This window comes from Scomber scombrus, chromosome 11, assembly GCF_963691925.1.
Source record: "Scomber scombrus chromosome 11, fScoSco1.1, whole genome shotgun sequence".
Taxonomy (NCBI): domain Eukaryota; kingdom Metazoa; phylum Chordata; class Actinopteri; order Scombriformes; family Scombridae; genus Scomber; species Scomber scombrus.
This window is the reverse complement of record NC_084980.1, coordinates 23,171,166-23,198,780: the sequence shown is the minus strand read 5'-3', so window position 1 is coordinate 23,198,780 and position 27,615 is coordinate 23,171,166. Positions and strand designations below refer to the sequence as shown.

The 27,615-nt window shown below is 37.6% G+C and overlaps 1 protein-coding gene across 1 annotated transcript in view; it reads left to right on the top strand.

Annotated features, from left to right (window-relative positions):
* Nucleotides 1–7,139: 7,139 nt before the first annotated feature.
* The window catches only part of LOC133990404 (integrin beta-1-like), a 30,426-nt gene continuing 9,950 nt past the window's right edge, over nt 7,140–27,615 (top strand). The window contains exons 1-6 of the mRNA XM_062428709.1: nt 7,140–7,433; nt 23,143–23,209; nt 23,740–23,825; nt 25,860–26,082; nt 26,825–26,995; nt 27,107–27,345. Of these exons, the coding sequence (XP_062284693.1) occupies nt 23,143–23,209; nt 23,740–23,825; nt 25,860–26,082; nt 26,825–26,995; nt 27,107–27,345 (786 nt within the window). The 5' untranslated portion in view covers nt 7,140–7,433. The remainder of the gene's footprint in view (nt 7,434–23,142; nt 23,210–23,739; nt 23,826–25,859; nt 26,083–26,824; nt 26,996–27,106; nt 27,346–27,615) is intronic.

Here is a 27,615-nt window from a genome sequence, read left to right as displayed (position 1 = left end):
CTAAGGATTCTATTTGTTTTTTCGGCGTGCTTTGTTGATTTCATGTAATCACATGCTGGTGTTGAGACCAATTCAGATGAAAGTATTGTTTGTGTACTTTTACAGAAAAGCTAAGATTTGTTTTGTTTTTGTTGTTCTTTTTTTTCTCTTCTTTTTTCTTCTTCTTTTCAGACATCATTGTTTCACACAGAGAGAGCAGAGTATATGTGAAATTTGCTGTTCTGTTATCTGGCTTTTTAACTAGCCATGATATGAGTGAGTATGTGTGTGTGTCCCTGTGAGTGTGTGTACATGTGTCACAATCATAGACATCTACATTTAAGGTGTGTGTGTGTTTGTATGCGTGTGTGTGTGTGTGTGTGTGTGTGTGTGTGTGTGTGTGTGTGTGTGTGTGTGTGTGTGTGTGTGTGTGTGTGTGTGTGTGAGAGAGAGAAAGAGAAAGAGAAAGAGAAGCGGGCATCATCCCGTCAACCTGTGTCTAGTTCCGACAGTGCCTTTTATTTCCTCCAACTTTTTCTGTTGCCTTGTTTTTGTCGGCTGGTTGTTTTTTTTCTTCTCATCGGCTGACGTTTCATCCAGGGCTCCTTCCATTAACGTGAAAAACATCCAGAAAAAATGATCCTCGAGCTTTCTAGGTTGTGATTATATTTGAATTTGCAGTATAAATGTATGGCTTTCACATTTTAGTGACATAGTCTTCTGTCAAAATATCACATTTACAGTCTGGAAAGTAAAATGTAAAATGCGTTGGAGCCCTGCAAGTCTCGTTTTCATGGCACATGACACATCCAACATATTGTACATAGGTTTTAATATATTTGAGCGCCCTTTTCTATAGAAAAAGACACCAGTGCCGCAGTATCCTTTCTATGTTGGAATCAAGCTCGCCTTCATTCTCAAATTCAGAAAAATGTACAGAAAATATTTTAACAGACGGAGGCACAAATTTATCATTTGTGTTTCTTTTTTTCTTTTGCAAATGTGATCCAGTTGCCATTTTGTGAATCTTGATGTTATTTGGTTTCTGTTTGTGTTCTGGGAGCAGGATAGAGGTTGTTTTTTTTGTGTGTCGATGGAGATGGAGAAGGAGAAGAAGAAGGCTTTGAGATTATGGAGAAATGCCTCATGGGAAGTGGTGTTTTTCGTACAGGGTAAAACGTACAACCTCAGTACCACTAAAGACGCTGACAGCTAACATGGATGGATCGTCTGGCACAGAAAATGACTGTTAAACCTTTAACCTAAAAGTATGGCTGGCGGTCCCAAGAGAGAGCCGAGACGCGTCTCTCTTCTGATCCATCAGCGTCTTACAATGAGCTGACAGGGTGTGGATGGAAGATCCCGAATGTTGATGCCGACTTTCTTGGCTGGAAAAACCAAGAGATTTACTGTTTGCCATAACAGTGCTGTACTTTATGGCAGTTGTATTTCTAATGTTGACTATCAGAAGACAAATCTTTGAAGGATCTTTTAAAGGAGTAAAAATGTAAAAAAAAAAAAAATCCTGCAAATGACTCAGAACTGCAGCAACGCTCATTAAACACACATATTTCACTGTCCTCTCCCCCGTGAGCTAAATGGGCTTGTAATTAGCACTCATTTAAGTTTCAAAGACAAGTTCAGTAGTTAATCAGAGCAGAGCAGAGATCCAGCAGAAATGTGTAGTAAAACCTTAATACAGGGTTCATTATTTTCATTCTTTTTTTATTTTAAAAGACATGAAAACCTGGGTGAAAATTGGATTTAGAAAATGTTATCTGCAGTACCAGAAGTGAGATTTAACCTTTTTTGTGTGTGTAATCAGCACCTCATTTGCATTTTATCCTCATTTTACTCATTTTTTTTTTAGATATCAACATTGCAAACTGGCCCTATTTGTAAACCACAGTCATCAGGACACACTCAAACTGTGAGGATCAGTTATAAAAAATGATCGGCTTCTCTTAAAGAAATCTGGGTTGGTTTGTTTTTTTTTCACTTCAAGCCTTGTGCTGATAATACTGCTTGGTTGTGTTTCAGCTTTTGTAGCTACATGTGTTGTGATACTGGTCGCTTGTTCGTAGCACTGTTTAAAAATGTCAGTTATAAGTAAGGGGGGGGGGTTAAGTTTTAAAAGCCAGAAATCTCACCAATCACTAACTCATATTAATTAATGAACTATCATCTCAGACAGATGTTTTATGTTCAATCTGTGATGTTAAACAGGGCAGTTCCCACCATATGTTTCTGCAAGATAGCTAAATTTTTTACAGTTTATTTACTTACAAAGATTTTTTTTTTTTTAATTAAACAGGTACAGCATGATTGATGATTATTATTATGTTTGTCTTAGTGTCTGTACACTGCACTGTGGAATTTAAACCTGCCATTTTTATGTAGCATTATGTGGCATCTCGTGAGCTCAAAATGTGAAGAAAAAGCATCAGGCAGTGTTCAATTTAGCATCAAATCTCTGTTTTCTCCTTTTAAAAGTGAGACATTAGAGATATTGTGAAGATAATCCCACAACTGAGCAAGTGTTTCTAATCAAATTAAGGTGCTCTGACTGTTGAGATGCTCACTATCAGCTCTTAAAACCCTAAACTGGTTCAATCGTCGTTTTTCTCAGTCAACACGACGGCTCATTTTCAAATATAAATTCAGTCCAACTTTACAGACAGAAATGTGTGTTTTTCCGACGTTTCAGCGGATGTTGAGAAAGCTCCTTCCCCTTTAAAGAAACAAGAAAGGATGCTGCAGCACTAGACGTGAAAACAATGTTGCACTGATATATTTAAAAGAAAAAAAAGTCTGTGTTTATGATGTTGATTTATGAAAAGAGAGAAAGAAGGGAGGAAGGAGAGGACAGTGTTATCGTTGATTCTTTTTAACACGGTTTCAGATGACTATGTTATAATTCTGAAATGTACAATTTACAGAGATGTTTTTCATTCTCGAAAAAACTTATATGCGTCTCTTTGAAACGTAACAATTTTATTTACTTGGTATAATATCACCTTGTGTTTTTGTACTGTCACTGATGTACGTGCCATTGTTTTATTTTTTTATTATTTTCTTTGACAAGATTTTTTTTTCATGGTTTTGTTTTTTTGTTTTTTTCAATACTGCTTCTGTAATTTTGCTGTCTCAGATCCAGAAGAAAAAAAACAAGAAATGAAGAAGTATGGAAGTAAAAAAATGGAAAAGCAGTGAGGCCTTAAGTGACTAAAAGTATTGTTTGTACTTTGACTTTCTGGTCAGCAACCATCATCCGTCTCTGTTGTCTCAGACTCTGATCATTGACTATTACATTCCAAAGAATTGGATCAAATAAATGTTTTAATTAAAAAACTGCTTGACTGTTTCTTTTTTTATTATAGACAGAACGGGTTGATTCACAATAACATTGTCTCACTTCTCTCTAGTGCTTTCTAGACATACAGATAGCTTTCGGCTGACTGTCTCAGGAAGTTATTTGTACAGATCAGGGCTGCAACTAATGATAATTTTCATTACTGATTAATCATTTTGTCTATAAAATGCAAGAAAATTGTGAAAAAACAACCGTTCCAATTTCTTACAGCCCAAGGTGACTTCTTCAAATGTCTTATTTTGTTCAATCAACAATCCAAAATCCAAATATATTCAGTTTACTATCATGTATGACACAAAAAAGCTTAAAATCCTCACATTTTAGGGGCTACAAACAGCTAATTTCTGGCATTTTTCCTCAGCTCTATGTTCCCTCAGCCCTATGTTACCACAGCCCTATGTTCCCTCAGCCCTATGTTCCCTCAGCCTTAAGTTACCACAGCCTATGTTCCCATAGCCCTATGTTCCCATAGCCCTATGTTCCCTCAGCCCTATGTTACCACAGCCTATGTTCCCTCAGCCCTATGTTCCCTCAGCCTTAAGTTACCACAGCCTATGTTCCCATAGCCCTATGTTCCCTCAGCCCTATGTTACCACAGCCCTATGTTCCCTCAGCCCTATGTTCCCTCAGCCTTAAGTTACCACAGCCTATGTTCCCATAGCCCTATGTTCCCACAGCCCTATGTTACCACAGCCCTATATTACCACAGCCCTATGTTCCCACAGTCCTATGTTACCACAGCCCTATATTACCACAGCCCTATGTTCCCACAGTCCCATGTTCCCTCAGCCCTATGTTCCCTTTAACCCTATGTTCCCTCAGCCCTATGTTCCCCCAGTTTAATAATAAAATTAAGAATTTCACCTGTCTTTCAAGCATTTTCATAGATGAAAAACAACAACACATGTACATGCACAAATACCTGTGTTGTGGGAATGTAGGCCTGAGGAAACATAAGGCCTAATTTTAATGGGAGGAACATTTCTAAGAAATAGGGGAACATATGGATGACCCCCCAGTAAAGTTAGCAGAGTTAGTTAGCTCAGTTTAGTTTAGGGGAGAAACAACTAACATGACTGTTCTCATGTTAAAAAATGATCCAACCAGCACATCTAAAGCTCACTAACATGTACAGACAGAGCCATTAATGTTTAATTTTTAGGTTTTTTGTATATCTTATTAGTTCTTATTTACTTATGTATATGTGTTTATTTGTGTATATGTTTGAGCTACTGGAGATTCACCATTACACTAAAACTGTGAGACTAACCGTTAAACTAAGGAAGTTAGATGTTGTCTTGACTTTCATATGGAAACTTTTGTTGAGTGTCGTTTCATGCTTTGACCACAGAATGGCACTATTGCCCCTTGAAATATTTATGTACTGCAGCAGCATGCACCAGAGACTCAAACTAAAATACATGACTTTTCTAATAAAACTGCTTGCCTCAGCTCAGTGAATATAGTTTATGAGATATATTTAATGGTAACATTGCGCTCAGCTCAGCTCAGCTCAGCTCAGCTCAGCTCAGCTCAGCTCAGCTCAGCTCAGCTCAGCTCAGCTCAGTCTGATCTCATGTGAACTTTGTCTTTGTGGCCTCGGTTTAGATGAGGTTTTCCACCCACAGCATTGCCACAGTACCACCTTCCCATACCCTGCTAGTTTCGGTTGTGCTTGTTTAGGTCTCTTTTTAGTGTTGCAAAGGGTTTTTCTGTGCAGTTATATTTCAGGCAGCAACAACATATTGTGTCATACTGCTAAGAAACAGACATGTTTCTTAGCAGTATTAATCTGGCTCCATGACTTTATGAGAGCTGAGTAAAAGCTCATACTTGTGGTTTTGATCATTTAGAAGATAAAATATATGGTACAAACTGCCTTAACTGTAAACATGACATCCATCCTGAGCTGTAAATGCTACAAGTAGAAAACAACATGGTTTCTTTGACGAGAGTTTCACCTCTGCTGCCTCCAGACTCTGCTTTTTCTCAAATTGCATGATCAGTTTTTTAATTTGAGGGAAAACTAGCACTAATTATTCCACTGGCAACAAGACTGGATTATAAACTGGTTAATGCATCATTCAAAGTTCTCCTATTTAGCATTTAGCAGTATATAAACACTTCAAGTTGTTTTAAACACACTATAATGTAGTTGCCACCAGTTTCTATTCCCAGACTGCTTCAGGAAACCTTTTGAGCATTTCCCTTGAGAAAAAAAACAGCGTATGTGCATTTGGTTTTTCCCCCAGATATAACTGTGTTTGAAAGTAATACTGAAAAAGATTACGGAGGCAGTAGCAGAACTATCCATGGACAGATTATCAGAGGTATGCGGCTGGATGAGTGTGTGGTTAAGTAAAGATGTGAAACAGAGAGAGCGACTACGTGTGTCATTTGGCCAGCTGACGGCATCAGCTGTTACATACTCATCATGATTGTAGAAGCTGAATGTGGGAAGCTTTTAGTTCCTTCACTGCTTCACTGTAAAACAGGGAAGTGATGACAAATATAGCCTATGAATACATGGGATCCAAAAGTCTAAAACCACATTAAATTATCTGTTTTCATGTAAGATTGACGATTCATAAACATTTAAAAACACTACAAGTTATGACATGTAAAATGAAGAAGAAATATTTAAGATTCTGCATTGACCCTTTTTAACTCTTTAAGCTCAGATTTCCTTGAGTTGTATCCATTGAAGCTGACATTAAAGACTAAAGCTGGCATTAAAGACTGGAGATAACATCAGGTGGGTATGATCTAGTTACTCATCAGAGGCTCATCCAAGTGACTCATCTTACAGCTACTATTCACCTGGTATAAATATGACTGTGCCTCAAATTTCCAGTAGATCATTACTTTCTAAGTAGCATTTAGATAATGGGAAACATGGCAACAGACAAGTACTGTTACGTTAATACTTCAACTACATCTTGCCCCTAATTCTTAAGTGGGATTTTTCATGCAGGGCTTTTACTTTTTATATTGCTGTATTAAGTATAAGTAATGTAACTATTTCAATTACTTCATCAAAGTAATGTAAGATTACTTTTCTAATTGTCTATGTTTTCAGCTGTTAGGGTAAGTGTACCCATTAAGCAACAAAATCTAAGTTCAGGTCTTTCTTAATGGATACTGACATGATTTATAAGTGAGATCATTTCTTATAAAGCAACATTTATCTCTCAATTGAAAATGTATTCATTATTTGATGTAGATTTTGGATTATAAAATAAAGATTTTTGATTAAACAAGTCAAAAGTCTGGCATGAGCTTAATTGGTACTGTGACACCATTTAACCCCACATCATGATTTATTTACAAAATATAAACAACATATTGTTTTCAAAGAATTAAAAATAGCAATATATGTATTGAGTAACATGTTAAATATTACAAAAAGAGGGGGAAAACCCCTCTTCCTGAGCAAAATCTTGAAGGTGTGACTTCAGATGTAACCTCCTTTTTTGTAATCATCAACATTTTCATTAGTAGGCTAACTATAATTTAAATATAAAAATTAAATTTAAATAAACATGTTTTGTCAGTAACTATAACAGAATACAGTTACATTTAGTTTCTAATTAAATTAATGTAGTTAAACCCCAACACCCCTAAAACTGTGTGTACAGTGTGAACCACATCCGAGGTGAATGTAGGTTCACGCACACAATTTTGAGGTGTATGCTCGTTCCTCTGCCCTGCTCGTGCCGCGTTACTTCCTGTGACGAGAGGGCGGTGTCTAACCGAGAAAAAGAGGGTTGTAGCACTTGGTAGAAGTGGGGCATTAAAAAAAGCCACTAACTAGTAAGGCTGTAGCGTGTTCAGAGGAGCCGGGTACTCCTCACCTCTTTATTTGATATTTGAATAAAGCTTAAAGTAGTATAAAGTGATTGGAGAGGATTGCTTTAACCACGTTTTTAATCGGAGACGTGACGCCGTGTCTGAAACAAAGCGGACCCTCTTCTGCTCAGTCTTCGCCTTTTATAGCAGCTCGAAGGAGACTTTTCGGTGGCAAATGTCTCTCTAAAACTACAACCAAGGACAACAACTTTAAAAAGCATCAGTTTTTAAGGTGAGTGTTGTTATTATATCCAACCATTTATTGTCACTTTTTTTAAAAGCCCAGTCTGCCATGTTTTAAGAGCCACTGAAAAACACAAAAGAGTAGAGGAAAGGAGAGAGAGAAGGAAGGAGGAATGCTTGTCTTCAGGGGGTGAAAACTTATGGGTGTGGATTAACTATCTTAACAGCTTTATTTAATGTACTTATACACCATATAAGAAAATAAATATTGGGTTTATTTCCAGTCTACACCCTCATGTCTTTCCTCCTTTCATTAAATATGAATTTGGGTTTTGTGCAGAAACTAGGCCACTGAGCCTCTTTATGGGCCAAAGAAGGCAGTATGGATGATTTATTCTGATAAGTTGTCTTTCACTACTTTTATGTCAATCCTTCTTATTCATCATGTTAACCATCAATATAAAGGTAAAACTATACGAGACTTAAAAACTTGTATTATTTAAACAAACTCATGTCTTTCTGTGGTTCTTCTGTGGATTTAATGGTGACTTTCTTTTCCTAATAGTGTAGTTTGTCATCTACTGTAACATAAATAGTATATTCCTGTGGTTCTACAGGGGCTTATTTTGTTATTTAAATCCCTAAATGACACATTTACCTACATACTAGGCAGTATTTAAAGCTGAAGGGGTTTATTTGGACTGCATTGTGTGTTTATATACATGGCTGGTTGCTCCATTTTCTTGAGGTTTACGGTCACATTTTTCTGTTTAAAGATCAATTTAAACATCTTTTTCTTGTTGTGAAACGCTTTTTAATTGTTGAAGTATGTTGGAGAGTGTTTGAACTGAACTAAACAGGAAAATGAACACTTTGTTTGGGTTGTCAGGTTGTTTTTGAACTCTGAAATGGTTTAAAAAATAATGAATAATGTTTTTTAAGTTTGATGTGTTTCTTTCTCTCCTTTCCTGGAAAGTGAGGATTGGATTTCAAAGCATTAGAGTCCATTTGTCCTACCAGACTCTCCCCCAGTCTCAACAGCTGTCTTTACCATTAGAAGTTGTAAATGCATTATAGGAACATTTCATTTAAAACATACCAGGAAAAACCAAAGTGCATCCATTTGTAATCCAAACTCGATTTAAAGTTGGACCCCAAACTGCTGGGCAAACTGCATTTCAGGCTATATAAACCATAACGCTTAAGGGCTGTAATTGAGGATACAGTAAGTCCAGGACGCATTAGGAGAAGTCCAGACTGGTTAACCAGAGTCTAGAGTCTCTTGCTGAGCCTTGCCCACTTAAGATTCAGGACTTTGTTGACTGTGCAAAGCTCAACAAGATCGGTCTTGCCTCCCTCATTCACTTCCAGTAAAGGAATTGTAGCCAGAGGGGTGGTGTTTTTCTTCTTCTTTTTCTCTACTCCCATAGTGTGTATGTCAGACAGAAGCTTGACTTAAAGTAGTAATCTACAAGGACTACTTTGGTGACATGGGAATAAAACGCCTCAGGTTAATTACTAGCCCAGTTTGGGTCGTAGACAGCATCGTAATGATATAGCAACAGCACCGTATCGAAGTGCGAACACAGGAAAACATACGTCTTTCATCTCGTACAGGGAGTACAGCACATCAACATGGATGCAGATAATGTAAACCAGGCTTTTTGTAATTGTAGACATGAGGGGAAACGTGTCTGGTAGATGAGGGCTGGCTTCCCAATGTGGATCACTGTGAGTCACTTCCCTTAGTTACATTGTTGTGATGTTTGAACACGGCGAACAGAGCTCGGCTTGAAGTTAGGAGTGTCCGGGGGCAGTATGAAGGGGTCATTCGGCATTACTCAACAACTAGGCCTTTACCCTTAGTTGTCAGATATGAGTCATGTGTTACAGGCCTCTTCAATGACGGCCAGACAGAGCATGCAGAAGGAGGAGGAGGAAGGTGGGGGTATTTGATCCTGAGTCAAACATTGTCCTTAATGGCTTTTATACCTTGCATTCAGGTCTGAGTTTGTGGTAGTTTGTGAGAAGTGACTCGCTGAAGGAAACGTGTTGAACCTCTTGATAAGATGTGACTGGAAACACGAGAAGCATGAAAACACAAAGATTTAAGGAGCGTAGCTGCTGTTGGGTTGTGCTCAACAAATAAGCTCAGTATTTAGGAATGAAGCAAACCACCAGAGTATTTGGTGAAAATGTCTAAGGGTGTGACTAACAACTAGTTTCATTACTGATTTATTCTGTTGATTTATTGGCTTGATTAATCGATTAGTCCATAAAATGTCAGAAAATAGGTAAAAATCTCTTATTATTGTTTCCCAAAGCCTGAGGTGACGTCCTCAAATGTATTGTTTTGTCCCAACCAACAGTCCACAACCTAAACATATTTATTTTACTTTATAGAGGAAATAAACCTGAAGATATTCACATATGAGACACTGGAATTTTATTCCCCCCCAAAAGATTAATTGATTACCAAAGTAGTTGGCGATAATTTCAATAGTTGGCAACTAAAAATATATATATACATTTTTTAAAGGATATGACAGATATGTAAGGAAAACATTACTGCATAACATAACTAGGGGTGGGAATTGATACGATTTTATTGATATCAATGCCATTATCAGTTCTGCTTATCAATCCGATTATTTATTGACTCCTGATCAATTCTTTGTGTGGAAAAAAGTTGGCCCACACACATTATTTCCACCGTTTATCAATGACCATAGAGGCTGATGAATATTGGAAACATAACTGGTAGATAAATAGATAAATGGTCCGCAGAATAGTCCGCGTGTTGGTGTTGAGTTAGCTGTGCGCCTCTGCTAACATTAGCCTCTGAGTGGTGGTGTAGAAAGTTCACAGTATACTTTCTAGTTTTGTCCCACAACAGTAATTATTGAGTCATTAAATCAGAACGAGCTTTGCAACTGCTGCTGTTTTTGAAGACAAACTACAAGACAGCTGAGGATCACATTAGCGTGAGACCGCTGTATTCAGTCAGATAAGTTCTGCCTTTTCTGTTCGTGGGCATCGATAAGAGGATTCAATAAGCTTGGAGGCATATGATCCCAATTAATTGGACAATTTGGAACCTCTTGATTTTGTCCTGAAGCTCTTTGAAAAACAAGCACATTGTTTGGACCAGAGTCTGATCAATATGACAAGTATTAATAAACATCTGCCTTATTACACAGAACTACTCTCCAGAGACTGAAAACGTGGGCGCTGTTACTAGTCGTTGGAGCCGTTTCTTCACAAACTAACATGTCCAAACTCTGCGTAATGAAGGAATGTGTGATACAGTGCAGCGCTGTGGTTCATTAACACGTTTTTAATAGTTTGTGAGCACTGATGGAGGTCTACGGTACAGAGGAATAAGATATATTTGGGTACACATACAAAATACTTGCAAGTAGGATCAGTTCATTGTTGGTTTGGATTTAAAAATCTGTGTTTGAATTAGTAACATATGAAAAATATGGTAAAATAAATCATTTAAATCCAAACCGAAGGGACAAAGCGATCTAATTCCAGTGCTCTTTTTTAAATAATGTAATTTCTAAGGTGCATACTGATGAAATCCAGCTTCAGTGAGTCCTGCATTAAGGCAAACAAACCATCACACTTTTAAATAGAAAGCAGTAGGGGAGATCTTCTTTAAACATCAGACTGACCGAGTGAACTCTGCACTCCTCAGTCAAAGAGAAATGGAAATCTCAGTTACGTTAGTTTTTCCGCAGAATAGGGCGCCGCTTGTTAAGTTGGAATGTGTTATCTCATCTCTCCGAGGAGGAGGGCAGGGAGTTTGGGATCGTCTCCTTAATGACAGCTAAACCCCCACAAACAGGGCCAAAAAATTATAGCCTTTTTAAATTATAGTCATCATTTAACTCTGAACCAGAATCAGTCTGCTGTGTCTGCGGAGTACCTAACATAAATGAGAGTTAGCTTTGTTTGATATGAACACGGCTCTCAGACGTTAAGACACATGTTAAACATGTGTATGTCAGAGTGAATTTGCTTTGCTTTTAGTTCTCTTTTTTGTGTCACAGGAAGGTCAGAGCTGTATCGACTCAGTACTTCGACTTCTCTTTTTGTAGCATAGTGGTAATATAGAAACATAGTCTTAATGATGAATTAATTACTGATTTACCACCATTTAATAATTGAATTAAGATTGTATTACACAGAAATGAAAGCAATTTTGCATTTAATTAGGGATGTTTATGGGATGTACCGGTGGGTATAATGTCCACTAACCGAATATCCGCTGCATGATGACATTCACAAGCGCTAAATAGATAATGTGTCAAAAATATCTTTAAATATTCCTAACAAACAAGCTTTAACTGTGCACACTTTTATTTATTTAACTGATAATCAGCCTTCATTTATTTACAGAAACACATTAATTAAAAATCGTACAGGCTTACAGACTGCCTAAAAATAAAAATAAACGTGTTTTTTTTCTTCGCTGAGCAGATCCTTTTACCATCATATTAGCAATGAGAGATGTTACGATATTTTTCTCTCTGAAACTTTTGTCACACTTTCGAGGAGCTGTTACAAATGTTGATGTACTAGTTTCTCTCAATTTTTCACATGAGTCAGCGTCGTCGATGTGAAACCACATCGATAGCTCAACTCTGTGTCACATTTTTCACACCTTACAAGATTATCTTTTCTTTTCTGTAAGTTTTTCTTCGCTGGACTTTTGTGTGGCTTGTGTGGCTAGCTAGCATGCCAACTTACTTCCGAGTCATAGTAGCCGAGGGCAGGACTATCAGACTCTACTTCAAAATAAGGTTTACTAAATGTTACAGCTCCTCCTAGTGGCTGAAATGGAGAATTACACTCCAGTAGCTGTTAATGAACTTTTCATACTCGACTACACAGCTCAACTCTTTATTAAAGTCTTTAAATAAGTAAAAAAAGAAAAACATCCACAGTAATAAGGCCAAAGTTAGTTCCCATTAACAATTATTTGGTTTTAATGACACATCCTTAAAACAAATATCAGTGTCAGTTTTCATTTTAAACCTAAATATAATTATTCAAACCTTTTTCTTTTATTATCTGCTGGGTGTCTAAAATTTAAAATAGGAATTTCAAGTCAAGCACTTGTTTCCTCTTTCCTTTTCTGGTCTTAAAAACGCTGATCAGGAGCCGGACTTCAACCACCTGTTAAAATCATCTATCTGGACAGTAGTGGATTATGTGGGCTTGGTTTCCTTTTTCTTTTTTTTTGTGTGTAAACGTGCAGTTTTGCGGACAGAAGCAATGACTTCTTCCTGATCCTTCAGCAGCCTGTTAGTGGAGAGGAAAGTAAAGTGGTGCCTGGGTGTGGTTTAATGAAGGAAATGGACAGAGGGAAGTCATGCTGAGTTGTTTGGGGACCTTAATGGACTTGAGACTGAGTGTGGGCTGTGATTTTCAGCAGCAGGTGGGGGGGCATGATGGTTGACCGGGTGGCAAATAGACCAGAAGACGGGAGCGAGAGGGGGGATGGGAACGACCAGATGACCCACCCAGAATGAACAATGCTGACTTGTGTTAAAGACTAACTTTCACTTTGCATGTTTCTCACTGATTTTCTTTGTGTTTAAGTGCATTTGAACACTTTAAGTGAATGTTGTGGGACATAATAATAATGATGATGATGATGATGATAATAATAATAATGATAATTGTATTTTATAGCACTTTTTTATCCAAAAAATGCAGCTCAAAGTGCTTGACAACAAAACAAACTACATTCCCCAAGCGCTTCACATTACAAGGGCCTAAAAGGAGCATAAAGCAGTGTTAGAAAAAGAAACATTAATGTAATTTCATGCTAAATTGTGCTTGATCTTACAGTCATTAGACATGGATATGGTCATTGTATTCATGGTATTTAATTAAACATAGCTTTGGCACAGTCCAATTACAATATACAACAGTGTAAACAGCTGGAGAGGGAAGAGAAGAAAGTGGAGATCAGTAAAATAAAAAAATAATGTAAATTAAAAGTGGTAAAGCTGGAGAAGGAGGTGTGTAACAGCAATTTTAATACCAGCTGTGAATGTGTAGCTAAGTTAATATAATACATGAGTTTCAGCACCAATACCACAACACTGTGTTTTACTTTTACACAAAACCCTTCTCATTTAACACATGAAAATACTTCTCAAATGTTACATGTGGCAAAAAAATATATGATTTTGAATACTGAACTATGAGATTAAAGACTGATTAAATAAGACACACAGTTTTCCATATTCAGTCATATTATTAATAAGTAATGAGGTCCAAATACACAGCCATATGTGCACATGTCTAATATCACAAAATCAAATTTACTATAATCACATTTGAGATTAGTGAAATCAGTTGTAAACATGACTCATGATGGACTTATCATAGTTTAAATCAACCCTGAATCATTTTGAAATACTACAATTTTAACTGGATATTATAAGAACTACTGAAATGATTAGTTGACTGACAGAAAATGAATCACTGATCATTTTGATGGTTTGTTGATCATTTAATTCACTTATCAGGCAAAAGATGCCTCCAAGACTGTTGTTTTGGACTGTTGTTCAGACACAAAAAGACATTTTAAGATGATACTTTGAGATTTGCTAAATTGCAATAGGCCTCATTTACTATTGCCTGATATTTTATAGGCTTAAAGATTAATCCAAAGTTAAATTGATGATTGGGTGAAGCTTTATCAAGACTCGCCACACCTAGCATTGTGTGCCAGATGTACGTGTGGTGCTCTGTAGTCTGCTGGATAAAGCAAAGCACCAACAATGAGAGAGACTCATTTGTCTTTAATTACATAGAAAAATATCTACAATTAAGTTTTACCACCTGTCAACATAACATACCAAACAAAAAGATTCATGTAGTAATAAAAAAAAGGAAAAACAAAGCCCAATAAGTCTTGAATATTTGTGGAAATGTGCATCATATATCAGTATTCTGTAAACTGCAGCTGGGTTTTTGGGGATGTTTTGTAAAATGATACTCTGGACTTAAGCAACAACATGCTATTTCACAGTTCTGTGGGAGTGAATTGATGTGTTTGACTGAAAAAAAGCTTGGTGTTGGACAGTGTGGTAAACCACCAGTTCAATGATACAGGGAACCACTGGAGAAACCAGCAGGACTTTGTGGTGGCTTTTACAAATCTTCTCATGGTGGTTCAGTCCAGTTATATGTTGTTGTTTTTTAAACTTAAACTGATTATGGGTGATATTTAGACTTGCTTTTGTTGATTTCTTGTACTGTTTGTATAAAATTCGCAGTCCAAACAATGTAGGGTGTCGTGACATTTTTAAACTGCTGATTCGGCTGCCAGACGACTTCAGATGATCTCAGTTGTTTGGACACCTGTGTCATTTTTTTCTCTTTTTTTTCCACCAGTGTGTGCAGGAAGCAACACATCAGCAAAACATTTAACAGGAAACAGTCTGCACTCGCTCTCTCTCTTTCTAAAGATATTTATTGAGGGGGTAGAGCTGCAGAGTATATTCACATTTTAATGATATTTTAGTGTTTAGTTTTGTCTTTTTATGTATGTTGACAACTGATTGATGTAACATTTAATGATCGGGTGACAGCACATCCTTAATCGTACTGTTCATCTATTGCATTTTACCATTTTTATAATTTTTTCTTCTTTCTCATTTTCATATTCTATTGTCTGACAGGTGACTTGCACTATTTGTAGTAACCCTGGTGTTCATCAATTAGTCAGTGATCTTTCAAGTCCTCTCATTGGATGATTGAGGCAGCTCTTGTGTGTATGTTAAAGTGTGGAAATGTTGGCCGTGATATGCCTGATAAAGGTCTGAGTGACTGACACGTTGTAGTAATTTAATAAGATAAGGTTGTCACTTTGGCATTAAAAAAAAAAAAAAACATAATACTTGACCTGGTGTTACTAAAGTCCAAATTAAGGGTAAAATTGATCATATCATGATTTTTGATCATTTATTCTGTAAAACACTTAAAGTAAGTAACTCTTTCCCCATATTTTCAAATGGAAACATCATTCAAGATAATTATTTAAATAAATCTTAACATATATATATCATTCAATACTCAGTTGTTAAATAAATGTGCGAAATGAGGCATGATACCATCTTTCTCTCAGCATGGTAGTGAATGATAAACTAGCCCTGTGTCCACCTTTCAAAACTTGATGATAACTTACAAACCTGAACATACATGTCTGGTCCTGCAGCTTAGATTGTTGAACGAGCCACCAAACAAACATTCACCGGGGGAAAAAGTGCACTGCTTGTATCTGTTAGCAGGCTAGGCAGCTAAAAAAAACATGTAAACACACTTGCAAATGTCACATCAGATCTGGTAGACGCTTAATCTGCAAAATCCCTTTTTAGTTTGTTCAGTTTTTCTCCAATGAGACATTAAATGTTGCCGATAACTCAGTTCAATGCCTTTTTTTGTCATTGAACAGCAGTACAATGAAATTGTGTGCCCCTAGTGACTGATAACACATAAAACTACAGACAAATGAGACACTTGAGAGACTAAATCCTGCGTCCATCCGATCAATTGTGCTTCTATACCATACATTTAGCCATGTGCAGGTACGTTATCAGGCCTATTCGTTGAACTGTGCCTCGCCCCCCTCAGTCTGAACATGCACTTTGTAAAGAGTAACTAACCGTTCACAGATGTGCGTTTTTCGCCCCACCTTTGACACAACACCAGGCTTGTCTGTTCAGCGTCCTATGAGCTGCAGAAACATGTCACTGTGAGGTCAGGAAGGCAGATTTGCACAGCCCTGAAAACATATTTAGCTTTTAATCAGATAATGCAGCTCTTTCACTTTAATGAGGACCGCATATGAACTACATATGCCGCTTAGTGATGAAACTCCTCTAGTCTTATCACCTGGCTGCTCCCCAGATAAGGGCATGTTTATAGTTTTATTGAATTTAACATGTCATATTACTCACTGTTAAAATCAATGAGTAATGTTAGCAGTAATGTTAGTCACTGGCCTTATTCTCTCCCCAATGGTAAACAGGAAGTCTACTGCTCCAGAATTTTTTCTCAATGAGTTTGCCTACTTAATAACACTGAAAGCAATCGTACGCCATCTTTGAGCAGACGGAGACAAAGAAAACAAAGAAGCAGCGGTGACAAATTTGCTCAGACTGAGTCAAAACCTCCAGTTCACCTCCTGATTTTTAGTGTCACTGAAACCGTCTCTTACTAGAGAAAATCACAGTTCTGCTTTCAGTGAAAAATGATCTTTGAACATTGGTTTACACAGAGTGGGTTGAAAAGGTGACATGAGGTCAAGGACTGTCTTTTATTTATTTTTTTAGGGCTTTCTTTTTGAGGAAGTACCATATTATATCCCCAGTGATACAAATGTGTTATATATTATTAAGCTTATATAGAATTAGGTTTATATAGAAACACCCCAAAATATATCCCAATAGAAGTTAAGTGAAGCACAACCCAATAGCTCTCTGTCCAGTCATTGTTATTGATGCAAAGAATTGAGGATACAGATACAATCCAGATCCAACTTGGCGTTATGAACTTTAAACTAATTAAAGTTAGATTGGAGTAGTTATTGAGTTTATTGGGTGGAATATATGTGCATCTGGTCATTAGGAAACTAACTTCAACATGACATCTGACTCATAATGGATTTTTTTTTTTCATACTCGCCCCACCTAGTGACTTTTGTTTTTACTTTTTGTAACTTTTGTTTCTGATATTTCAGCATGCTGGTCTGATTAGTTACCATGGAGCAAAATGTACATAACCACATACATGAAAACTGTTCAAACTTACTAAAATAAAACACTTTCACCACAAATATTAACATTATAGCCCTCATTATGACAGGGTTCAGATGGATTTCACTGCAAGGCTGTTACAGCGAACTTAACTTAATTGTAGCTATGTGTATCTAATAAACTGGCAGCTGAGTGCATATAAATATATCAGTTTATATCCTGATGTAGTAATTCAATTAAAGACCCTTTGCAAACAAGATAACAATATGCTGATGTCTAATTTTGGACAATCCTGTGAATCAAATACCTGGAAGTGAATGTACTATATCACATAAATGTAAAAATCCAGGCAGCAGTTCTCTTCATTGATGTGTAACGTTGCCATTAATGGCAAACACTAATAGAGATCTACTTCAGTATAGTGTTGCAAAACCTCTAAAGGTTTTTGCTTAGTCTGTATTTCTGAATCATCATTCTCTATTCACGCTGGTTTGTTACTCAAGACTCTCAAACATCCACTCCCTGATCGTCCATCAGATTAGACGTTCTGCCGTCTCTCCATCACGACCGAAACGTCACCAAAGGAATTCCTGTTTATCGGAGTGGGAGGAGACGTCACACACAGGGCCTCGATTCTTTGCAAGAAAAGCTAGACGCACGAGTGGAGGAATGCCACTCTGTCTCTCTGTGAATTTACAATCGGAGAAATAAAAAGCCTGGCTCTGGTTCTAGCAGGAGTAGTTTCAGATTGGAGATTGAATGAGAACACCTCTGACCCGTCTGAAGCCAACGGCGGGCAGCGGACCGTAACAAGGAGCGCTGCAGAGGAGAGGATTAAGTTTCAGTCGGCTCTTTGCAGCAGCTGTTGGGAAGAAATTCTTGATAAACCATCCTTCTGGTTCATGTGAATAAAAAAAACCCTGTTCCTCCACTGTTTAGGTGTGTAAAGCTGAACTATGCTGCTGAATCATACTTGTTTCCACATGTTTCAGCACAAACATCTTTTACTGTGAACATACAAGAAGTTACAAGGAAAACATCTCCTTTGAACACACTTTATTGAATAAAACCAGTGTACACGTTCCTTGCTTGGTTTATCACAGTCTCACACAAACCCTTATTTGAGAAATGCCACTGTCCTGACTACTGTACTCACATTGGAAAGGGTCCGAGCAGCCAGGTGGACCTAAAATAAATGAAAATTCGCGACGGCGACATCAAGCGCTGCAAACACAAAGTGTTCAACGTCTCTTGTCTTCTCTAACCTGACCATACAAAGTCATGCTTCGACACGGTTTACTCTTAATCTAAATATTAGGCTCTCGGCCACTCATCTTGTCATCTCGACTACTTATAGACTCATAGTTTCTGTTTGACGATGGAGAGAGAGAGAGAGAGAGAGAGAGAGAGAGAGAGAACACGTGTTGACTTTAAAACAGTTCCCCTTTTTTTTTTGCTTGTCATCTGCCACTCAGCAGTCATTTGGCCATCTTCCCATGACTGACTTACAGTTAAACTAATATCCACAAATGATCAGTATTTACTGCGAGTCAGGAAGCGGCACGGCCTCACATGTGTAGTCAACTGATTCCCTACCAACTGATATGTAAGACAGATACAGTAGCTTCAACTATGTGTGTGTGTGTGTGTGTGTGTTTCATGGTTTAGGGGTTAAAAACAGACCATTCATGATAGATTCAGCTGATGCATGCTGCTGTACTTTCCCCCCTTCAGTAGTTTTATAAATGCTGATTTCTGGAAATAATTTACTGGAGATGCAACAATGATTTGAATGCAACTATTTTGATATCAGCGAATCGTTTTAGTCATTTTTCAAGCAAAAGTGTCAAACATTTGCAGCTTCAATCTGGTCAAATTGTAAGATTTTTGTCCTTATAAAGAAATGCATATATAGTACATTATAAAGAAATCCTTTTATAAAGATCAAGTTCTTATAATCTGGTACATCTTGTACTATAATCTGGTACACTTCTGCACAAATTTTAACATGTTAGTGTCACCTCCAATCAAACACTGCCGTTGTGCACCTACCAGATGTGACGATTAACTAGTTAGAAAGCTAGCGTTAGCATTCCAATTATCGGTGGTGGTACCAAATCATTACAGACTGCTAAATTAACCAAATAAACCTACTGATGGCTTATATGTGACAACAGTATAGTGGTGCTTAATGCCAAAAACACAAGTGTAATTTGCATTTGTATAATGCAGCGATGTTCACCATAGCTACACCATTCTCGGCTGCCATTACCAGTTTGAAAATTGGTCCCTCCACTTCCGCTACGTAGCCAAGATGGCGACCGTTGAGGGCGAGAAGCGTCCATAGTTCCTCACTGTGTGAACGCACTTATGCACTCTAAATATTAAGTGTAAGTACAGAAGTATGAGAGTTGAGACACACAGCATGAGTTTCTTAACTTGCAGACAGAGGGAAGAGGAAATTTTATCAGCTTAATTCAACATGTGATTAGGATCTGTTTAACTGTCTTGTCTAGCTCATTGCAAAAGAAGTTAGATATATCTCTCTAAGCTCTTTCAGGAGGCGCTTTAGTGGTTGAGTGAACAACCCAGACAGTCTGCTTTTTACTGGGAGACTTCATTCAATGCATAAAAGAAGCTATTGATTAGAAATCCAACATTGCGTGTTAGACACTGACCAGGAGGTATGTTTGTTAACTATGGCTAACTCACTGACAGGGTTTCTTTGACCTTGTTTCTTCCTGCTGAGTTCACCACAAACCAACCCTTCTTTTTTATCACGTCTAACAGAGGAGCAGTTTTACCAAAGTCTTCACACTGTCTGCTTATATCAGCTCTTATCAGCTGTGATGTTGTGGCGGGGGTGGACACACTTTGACTTCAATGTCCCGCCATTCAGTTATCCATGTCTGAGTCGCTCTCAGCTGTTCATACTTTGAAGTAACGAAGAAGCGGGTGAGAGTTAAATAAAACCAGATGCACAAAAGTCACAGCTTATAGATAGAGAAAGATTTTAAGACGGTCAAAATGTAGAGTAGGCTCAACGTTAAGGTAGACTTTTCTATTCAGATGTACAATAAAAAAGCCTCTACATAGTCATCCCTGGAGATGACTGCCCCAAATGCCTATCCGATGCCGTTATATGGCAACACAGGCACTGGAGAGACCCTGAATACTTTTCCAATCTGTCAACTCTCTGCAATTTGCAGCCCTGTGCAGGACGAGCCCCGGCGCAGCAAACAAAGCTGCTCTTCAGGAATGTTAGGGAGGCTCCTTTTTTTTAACGGTGTCGAAAGCCCTTTTTGCAGTTGGTGTCTACTCTGATCTAATTTAGTGTCTTGCTTGGGGAGTTTGTCACATATTATACCTTTCGACCAAGTCTTGCCACAATTTTTTGGTTTGTGTCAGGTTTTAATTAGTATGTAAATTCTGAAAAGGGAATGAATAATTTCAATCTGGGTGTCTCAAACCAGATGAAAATTGTGGTTTTTGAGTGAATTGTATTGTCATTTTTAGCTTAAATACAGCAAACAAAGAGTCTACCACTGCTCTCTATTATCATGACTTCTTCCCTACAAGCAGTACGATAACCATCACTCGAGCACTAAAGGGGGAATTTATATTTAATTTGGTCATTAGACCTCTGACAGGATGTGGTTGTTTTGCAGCGCTGCGTGTACCCTCTGACCTAAACCTCTGTATCTACATATTGTTTGTACAGCCACCAGCTTAACCTCAGCATCACTCACAGATAGTCATATAAAATCGTTCCTTTTTTCTTATGAGGTGTGAATTTAACACATTTGACTCAACATGATTTAACATATAGTCTATTTTTGGGACGTAGCTGTTGACTTAGCTACTGTCAACACAGACCTTATTTCCTATGTTTATTTTACTGGGGTAAATAGAGAGTTGGAATCAGTTTCACAGTTTGAGGGTCGGGCAGAGAGTCAAGGAAGTGTGTCACCGGAGATTCAGGAGGACGTATGAAACAGTCTGACCAAATATGGGAACACACACACACACAGACATTTTTCTGTTTTCTGGTATAGATTTGTGACCATAGCTGCAATTAAAGTGCTGTTTTTTGAGGTTAAGGCCGGTCGGAGTACATACTTGGCAGCTCCAGATCTCCGGCTCCAGCTCACTGCGGTAGAGCAGCATCAGAGGACCTCTTAATAAAGCCTCAGTTATTCCTTCCTAGTTTGAATTCTTCACCGCGGCCATCTTGGTTTTAAATCTCCTCCTGCTCCTGCTGCTGCTCTGTTACAGTCATTATTACACATCTGCTGTTAGACTCATTGTGAGACACTCTGGACGAAGATAAACACCTAAAGAGTAAACGTGACTAGCCTTTCCTTGTCATAACATTTTTATTATGTCTCTAAAAGCCTCTGTTGGTCTCCCTTTGCCTCTCTCCTGTTCTCCTTATCTAAAAATGCCCATATGGAGATAACTATCTACCTTTTTTATATGCAGGCCTGTAGTGGCATGCAAGTTTCCAAACGTCTATCAGAAAGCAAATATGATGCCAGCTTAGTGCGGGCTAATCATTCCTCCATATTAGGAATAAACAAAATGAGAGCCGCTCCTCTTCGCTGCTGCCTAACGGTCCTGGAGGTATTTCTCCTCAACGTCTGGATAAATTCTTTAGAACACTCGGCATGATAGGTGATGCAGTATCTTTAAAAAGCTGTTTTTTAAGAGTCACCAGGAGCTGAGAACATTTGAGTTGTGGTGCAATTAGTAGTACAATAGTTTGTTTAGGTGTATTATTCACTTATTATAGAGCTTAAAATGTCCTCAGTGCAGCTGTATTACACAGAGACATGAGGTATGTTAGTCAGTGGCATCAGGAGGGAAAATGTGGATCCCGACTGGAGCTGATGATTATTTCCATTATTTATTAAACTGATGAGTATTTCCATTTCTTTTCGATGAAGCAAATAGTTGTTCTGTCTATAAAAGGTCAGTAACTAGTTAAAAATGTTATAGTTGTTATAGTTTCTTAGAGTCCAGGGTTTCGTCTTCAAATCATCATCATCATCATCATCATTAACCTTCATTGTAGGTTTTTGGGGAAAAATTGAGGATACATTTCAATAATGGCGAGTTTACATTAAAAAAACAAAGCAGTTAAATTAACAAAACACTTAAAATGTAAGATTATATTTCTAAAGTATCCAGATGTTATCAGGGGATCAATATTTAAAGAGAGTTGAAGGTGTCTTTGTGCTTAAAATCCTGACATTAGAGAAGCTGCAACCAGAAGATTTTTGGCTCATTTCCCTTTAAAAAAAAAAAAAAAAAAAACCCTACTAAACAATGAATTGATTATCAAAACAGTTGCTGATTAGATTTTGGTCAGTCGACTCATCGTTGCAGCTCTGATGTTGACATGTGAGAATAATGTAGTGTAAGGTGATGGATAGAAACTTACGAAAACCCCCAAAAGAAGAAAAAGTAGGTTGTAGACATGTGTGAGGAAAATAGAGAGAGAGAGGGGTTGGAGGTTTTATATTTTATAGAGATCTAGACCCAGGTGATACACATCTAGTTTGCATTAGAGCTCCTCAGGCGCCTTTAAGAAAACCTAGATTAATTCATACTTCGAGGCAGCAAACCCGTTAAGTCATCTGAAGCTGTCACACATGTTAACACTGAATCAATCAGCTAAAAAAAATACACTTAAGTTCACATTACTTAGATTATCTCTCAGTATAGATCAATCATGGGACATTAAAGCTCTGCAATGAAGACAAAATGCATGATTATCTCACACACACACCGTATATCTGTTTCATATGACACATTTCATACACAGCTGCATCAGAAATGTACGACTGATTATTGAATGTCTTGAACCTTTACCTGCTGTTGAACACATGTATGTCACTCTTTTAAAAAGTGTTTCATTCATGTTTTTATCTTCCAGCACTAAGTCATTTTATATATTTTTCTTGATTCCAGATGAATCTACAGTTACTTCTGTTAGCGACGTTACCAGCGCTCCTCTGGGCCAACAGGCCGCAGCAAGGTAAGAACCTGCAAATCTCATCAATGTCTCATCATCTGAACTGTTAAATATTAGCTAAGCTTTTGATGTTGTGTATTTTCAGCTGTTACAGACACACTAGTGAAACTCAGCCTCCAAAGCATTCATTATTTCACTTTAAAGGTTTATTGATTATCAGGTTTTGACTTGTCACCTCTCATTTTAACTGCAAATATTTGCTTCTTTTTTTTTTTAGATATAGCAAGGCTAAAACATATTGTAATCCTTTTCTGCTTTCATCTATTTTACTCCTCAAATCTTATATTCCTTTATTTGTGTTTTTATGACCGTTAATGGTAGGAGGCTTTCTTTTTTTTCTTCTTTTTATGAGGTGAAGTCATCATTTGGTGACATGCCTAGAGGAGTCTTTCTCAGCATGACTCAAATTTCTGACCTGGGTTGTGTTTTTCTGAAGCCAAAAAACACTAAATCTGGTTCCAGTTAGTTGAACTAATGGAAAATACAGTTTTGTCATCTTGGCTAAAAAAAGAACCTTCTGTTGTCTCTTGCAGAGGGAAGCATATGCATCAAGGCAAACGCTCAGTCGTGCGGGGACTGCATCCAGGTCGCAGAGTCGTGTGGATGGTGCACAGATGAAGTGAGTTAACTCTTCTAAAGCTTGCCACCAAAGTATTTTATCATATGAACATCTTATCTAGAAGATCTTAAACTGTGGGAGTGGTTTCCTTTGTGGCTTTGTGTGGCATCATTGAATTGTTGAATTGCACACAGACGACGAACAAACACAGCTGCTGCTCATCATCATCTTGTGCAGAAATGAATGCAATCACTTATAAATCAAGGCAAGAACAAGTGACACGATATCTTTGACCAAACATCTGGATCGATAATGTAACGATAATGTAAGGATTAGTTCAGAAAGTAGTGTCACTTTACTGTAATGAAGCCTTTTAAACCAGGAAAAGACACTTATGCTATATAACGATGTCACCATATCCAAAATCTAAGATGATATCTAGTCTTATATCACAATATCAATATGATATCAATATATTGCTTAGCACTAAATATGAAGACTTCTTTCTTTTAACAATGTCATGCTTATCAATTCAAGCATTTCAAATAGCGTGTATACAACAGTATGGGGTCATAGATACTGGTGTCGTTATATTTAAAACAAATAATCCAAAAGATACTCTGATTGTATCGACAACGTCATATTTTATAGATATCGTCTTAGATTTTGAATATCCTAATAGTGTCTTTTCCTGTTTTTAAAGGCTGCATTACAGTAAAAATGTCATTTTATGAGCTTACGGCTGTTCTATTGTCAGCCTTTATCCACTTAGTTGTTATATCAAAACTCATTGTGTAAATATTTTGTGAAAGCACAGATAGTCATCCCTACAATACTGTCAAAATATCCATATCGAGGTATTTGGTCAGAAGTTTTGTGATATTTGATTCTGCCCATATTTCCTGCCTAGTTTCAACGGCACCTGACTGTTGATTTAAGTCAGATATGAAAATTGTGATTCCACATTAAGTTAATAAACTCATACTTAAGGACTATTATCATATCAGTGGACATAATTGTTCAGCCTGGACCAAAATCGTCAATACATCACATCAGAATTAAGTAACACAGATCACTCAGATCCAACATGGAAGCTATGATTGTGTATAGTTTCCACTGCTGAGAACAGTATGTACGTGATTTGAGATGAACTAAAGTGATAATGTCTCTCTGTATGTCACCTCTCTCGCCCTACAGACTGATTGTTCTTCAGAACAATACGAGTCTCACATATCTGTGGTTTTCAAACTCCTGAATAAAATCTTATCTGATGTGTAAGAGTCGATGCAGAGGAGGAGTACAAAAAAAATGCTTCTGTGTGTCATGTGGTTTTGAAAGAATTAGGTCAAAAGGACTATTTTAGTTTTGACTGAGTTCATTGTCTCAAGTTCTCCACCTTCTTGTGCCTTGTGGGATATCATGTGCATCCAATCTATATTCTTAACTGGGCCTCCTGCTCATCTGTTTCTCTTCTTCTGCTTCTGCCTGAGAACAATAGCCTACAAACTAGATCATTTAAAACAGTTGTTTTTAACACAAAATAGATTGATGTCAGGGACTTTATTGGTTGAAAATATGCTTTGACTCGATCATAGATTCCATTAGATACTTAATCATGTCAAAGATCCTGGAAATTGTGTCTGCAGCGTTACATAAACTGTTAGTTTTGGCATCACGATCACTTATCTCACTGAAATGAGTTTTAAAATATGGGAAATGAAAAGTATTTTGTCCTTTTATTCCTGTTATATCTTGTTTTTTTTAATGCACATTTACAGCACCTTTCCAGATGTTTATGCACATATATCACCAGTGAAAATGACTTATTGACATATTTTTTCATCTATGAGAAGTTTGTGACAGCTGTAGTGACCTGACTGCACCAGACACCTCCTGTATAGCTGGTTTTATGTGGCTTGATGCTTTCAAGATCATTTTTGTCACAGACTATGTCCCCAAAATAGCAAGTTTTCATCTCAGAGTGACTTTAAATAAAACTTAAACCAAAGGAACAGCATTTAGAAGATCAGTCAGGTGTGTGGTAGAGATTTCCCCTCAGATAATTCTCATAACTACCTTTTGTCTATTTCGCAGACCTTCCTCTCTGAGGGTGAGTCCAAGTCGGCCCGCTGCGATGACCTCAAATCTCTGATAACCAGAAAGTGTGACCAGGCCAAAATTGAGAACCCCCGCGGAAAGATCGTGATAGACCAGGACAAGCCGGTCACCAACCGCAAGAAGGACGTGGCCGAGAAACTGAGCCCTGAGCAGATCACGCAGATCCAGCCACAAAAACTCAGCCTGACACTCAGATCTGGTAAATATTCAATGACTGTAGCAGAATCTAGTAGAAGTGTTTACTAATGCAGGAGAAAAGTCCACATTATATTATGAGAGTAAATATATTTTTGTGAATTGTCACTGCTCTTCATCATGAAATGTGTGGAAGAGAAAAGGTTTACACAATGAATTGCAGCTCTGAAAATGTACAAAAAGGATAATTGAAGTAAAATTATAGCCACACTTTCAAAATAAATAACTATATTAGAATTAATTTGTAAATTATTTTGAGGGATGGTAGTGTGACAAAGGACAACATTTAGAGGTTTTTAAGAATATTTTATTTATTGTCATTTCATTTTATAAATCTTCCTACATAGTGATGACAGGTTTTTTTTTTCTTTTCTTTTTTGTAATGTGATTAGGTGTTTCAACCAGTGATACAACATAATAAACAATTCATTAACATAGCAATTAGTTAAAATTAATCAATAACAATCTTTACAGTACAGATTTAAATTATTACAGTATATTGTGATCATTTTAAAATCATAAATAAATGGGGGGGGGGGGATAAAATTGTGCATAATATAAAAATTCTTCTACCATATGCTGAAAGAATAATGAATTGTTGTAAGGGGTACAGTGTTTTAAATAGGGCCTTGTGTGTTTTTTTTTAAGTAGTAACTGTAAACTATGAGGTACAGGCAGGTTGAAGTGTTATTTCTGTGTTCACAATCTCTCAAGTTTTCCTAAAAAGTGTGATCTTTGTCTCTCAGGTGAGCCGCAGACTTTCGATCTGAAATTCAAGCGTGCTGAGGATTACCCCATCGACCTGTATTACCTTATGGACCTGTCATTCTCCATGAAGGACGATTTGGAAAACGTCAAGAACCTCGGCACCGACCTCATGAAGGAAATGCAGGGCATCACCTCAGATTTCAGGATCGGTGAGGAAGAACTTGACTCCCATTAAAAAGGATTATAATCACACAGAAAAGCTGTAGTTTTTACAACAATAAAACACATTTTCTTTTTATTTATTTCCTCCCTCCATTTAGGGTTCGGCTCCTTTGTGGAGAAGACCGTCATGCCTTACATCAGCACCACTCCCGCCAGGCTCATCAACCCCTGCACAGGGAACCAGAACTGCACCAGCCCCTTCAGCTACAAGAACGTCCTGAAGCTGACGGACAAGGGAGACCGCTTCAACCAGTTGGTCAGTCAGCAGCAGATCTCTGGTAACCTGGACTCTCCAGAGGGGGGCTTCGATGCCATCATGCAGGTGGCGGTCTGTGAGGTGAGAAGTAGGGATGTGTCATTAAAACCGAATAGTCGTGTGCAGGGTCTAAAGTCAACCTTAGTGGGTTTTTTTGTCTTTGAAAAACTTAAATGAAGAGTTGAGTAGTTTACTGTGAGATTTCATTAGCAACTACTGCAGAGCAATTCTCACTTTCAGCCACTAGGTGGACCTCTAAGTTTTTGTAAACCACCTCCCACCCATAGACTGTATATAAGAAATGGACGTAACATCCGTGACGTCACCCATTGGTTTGTGGACTGCTGCTCA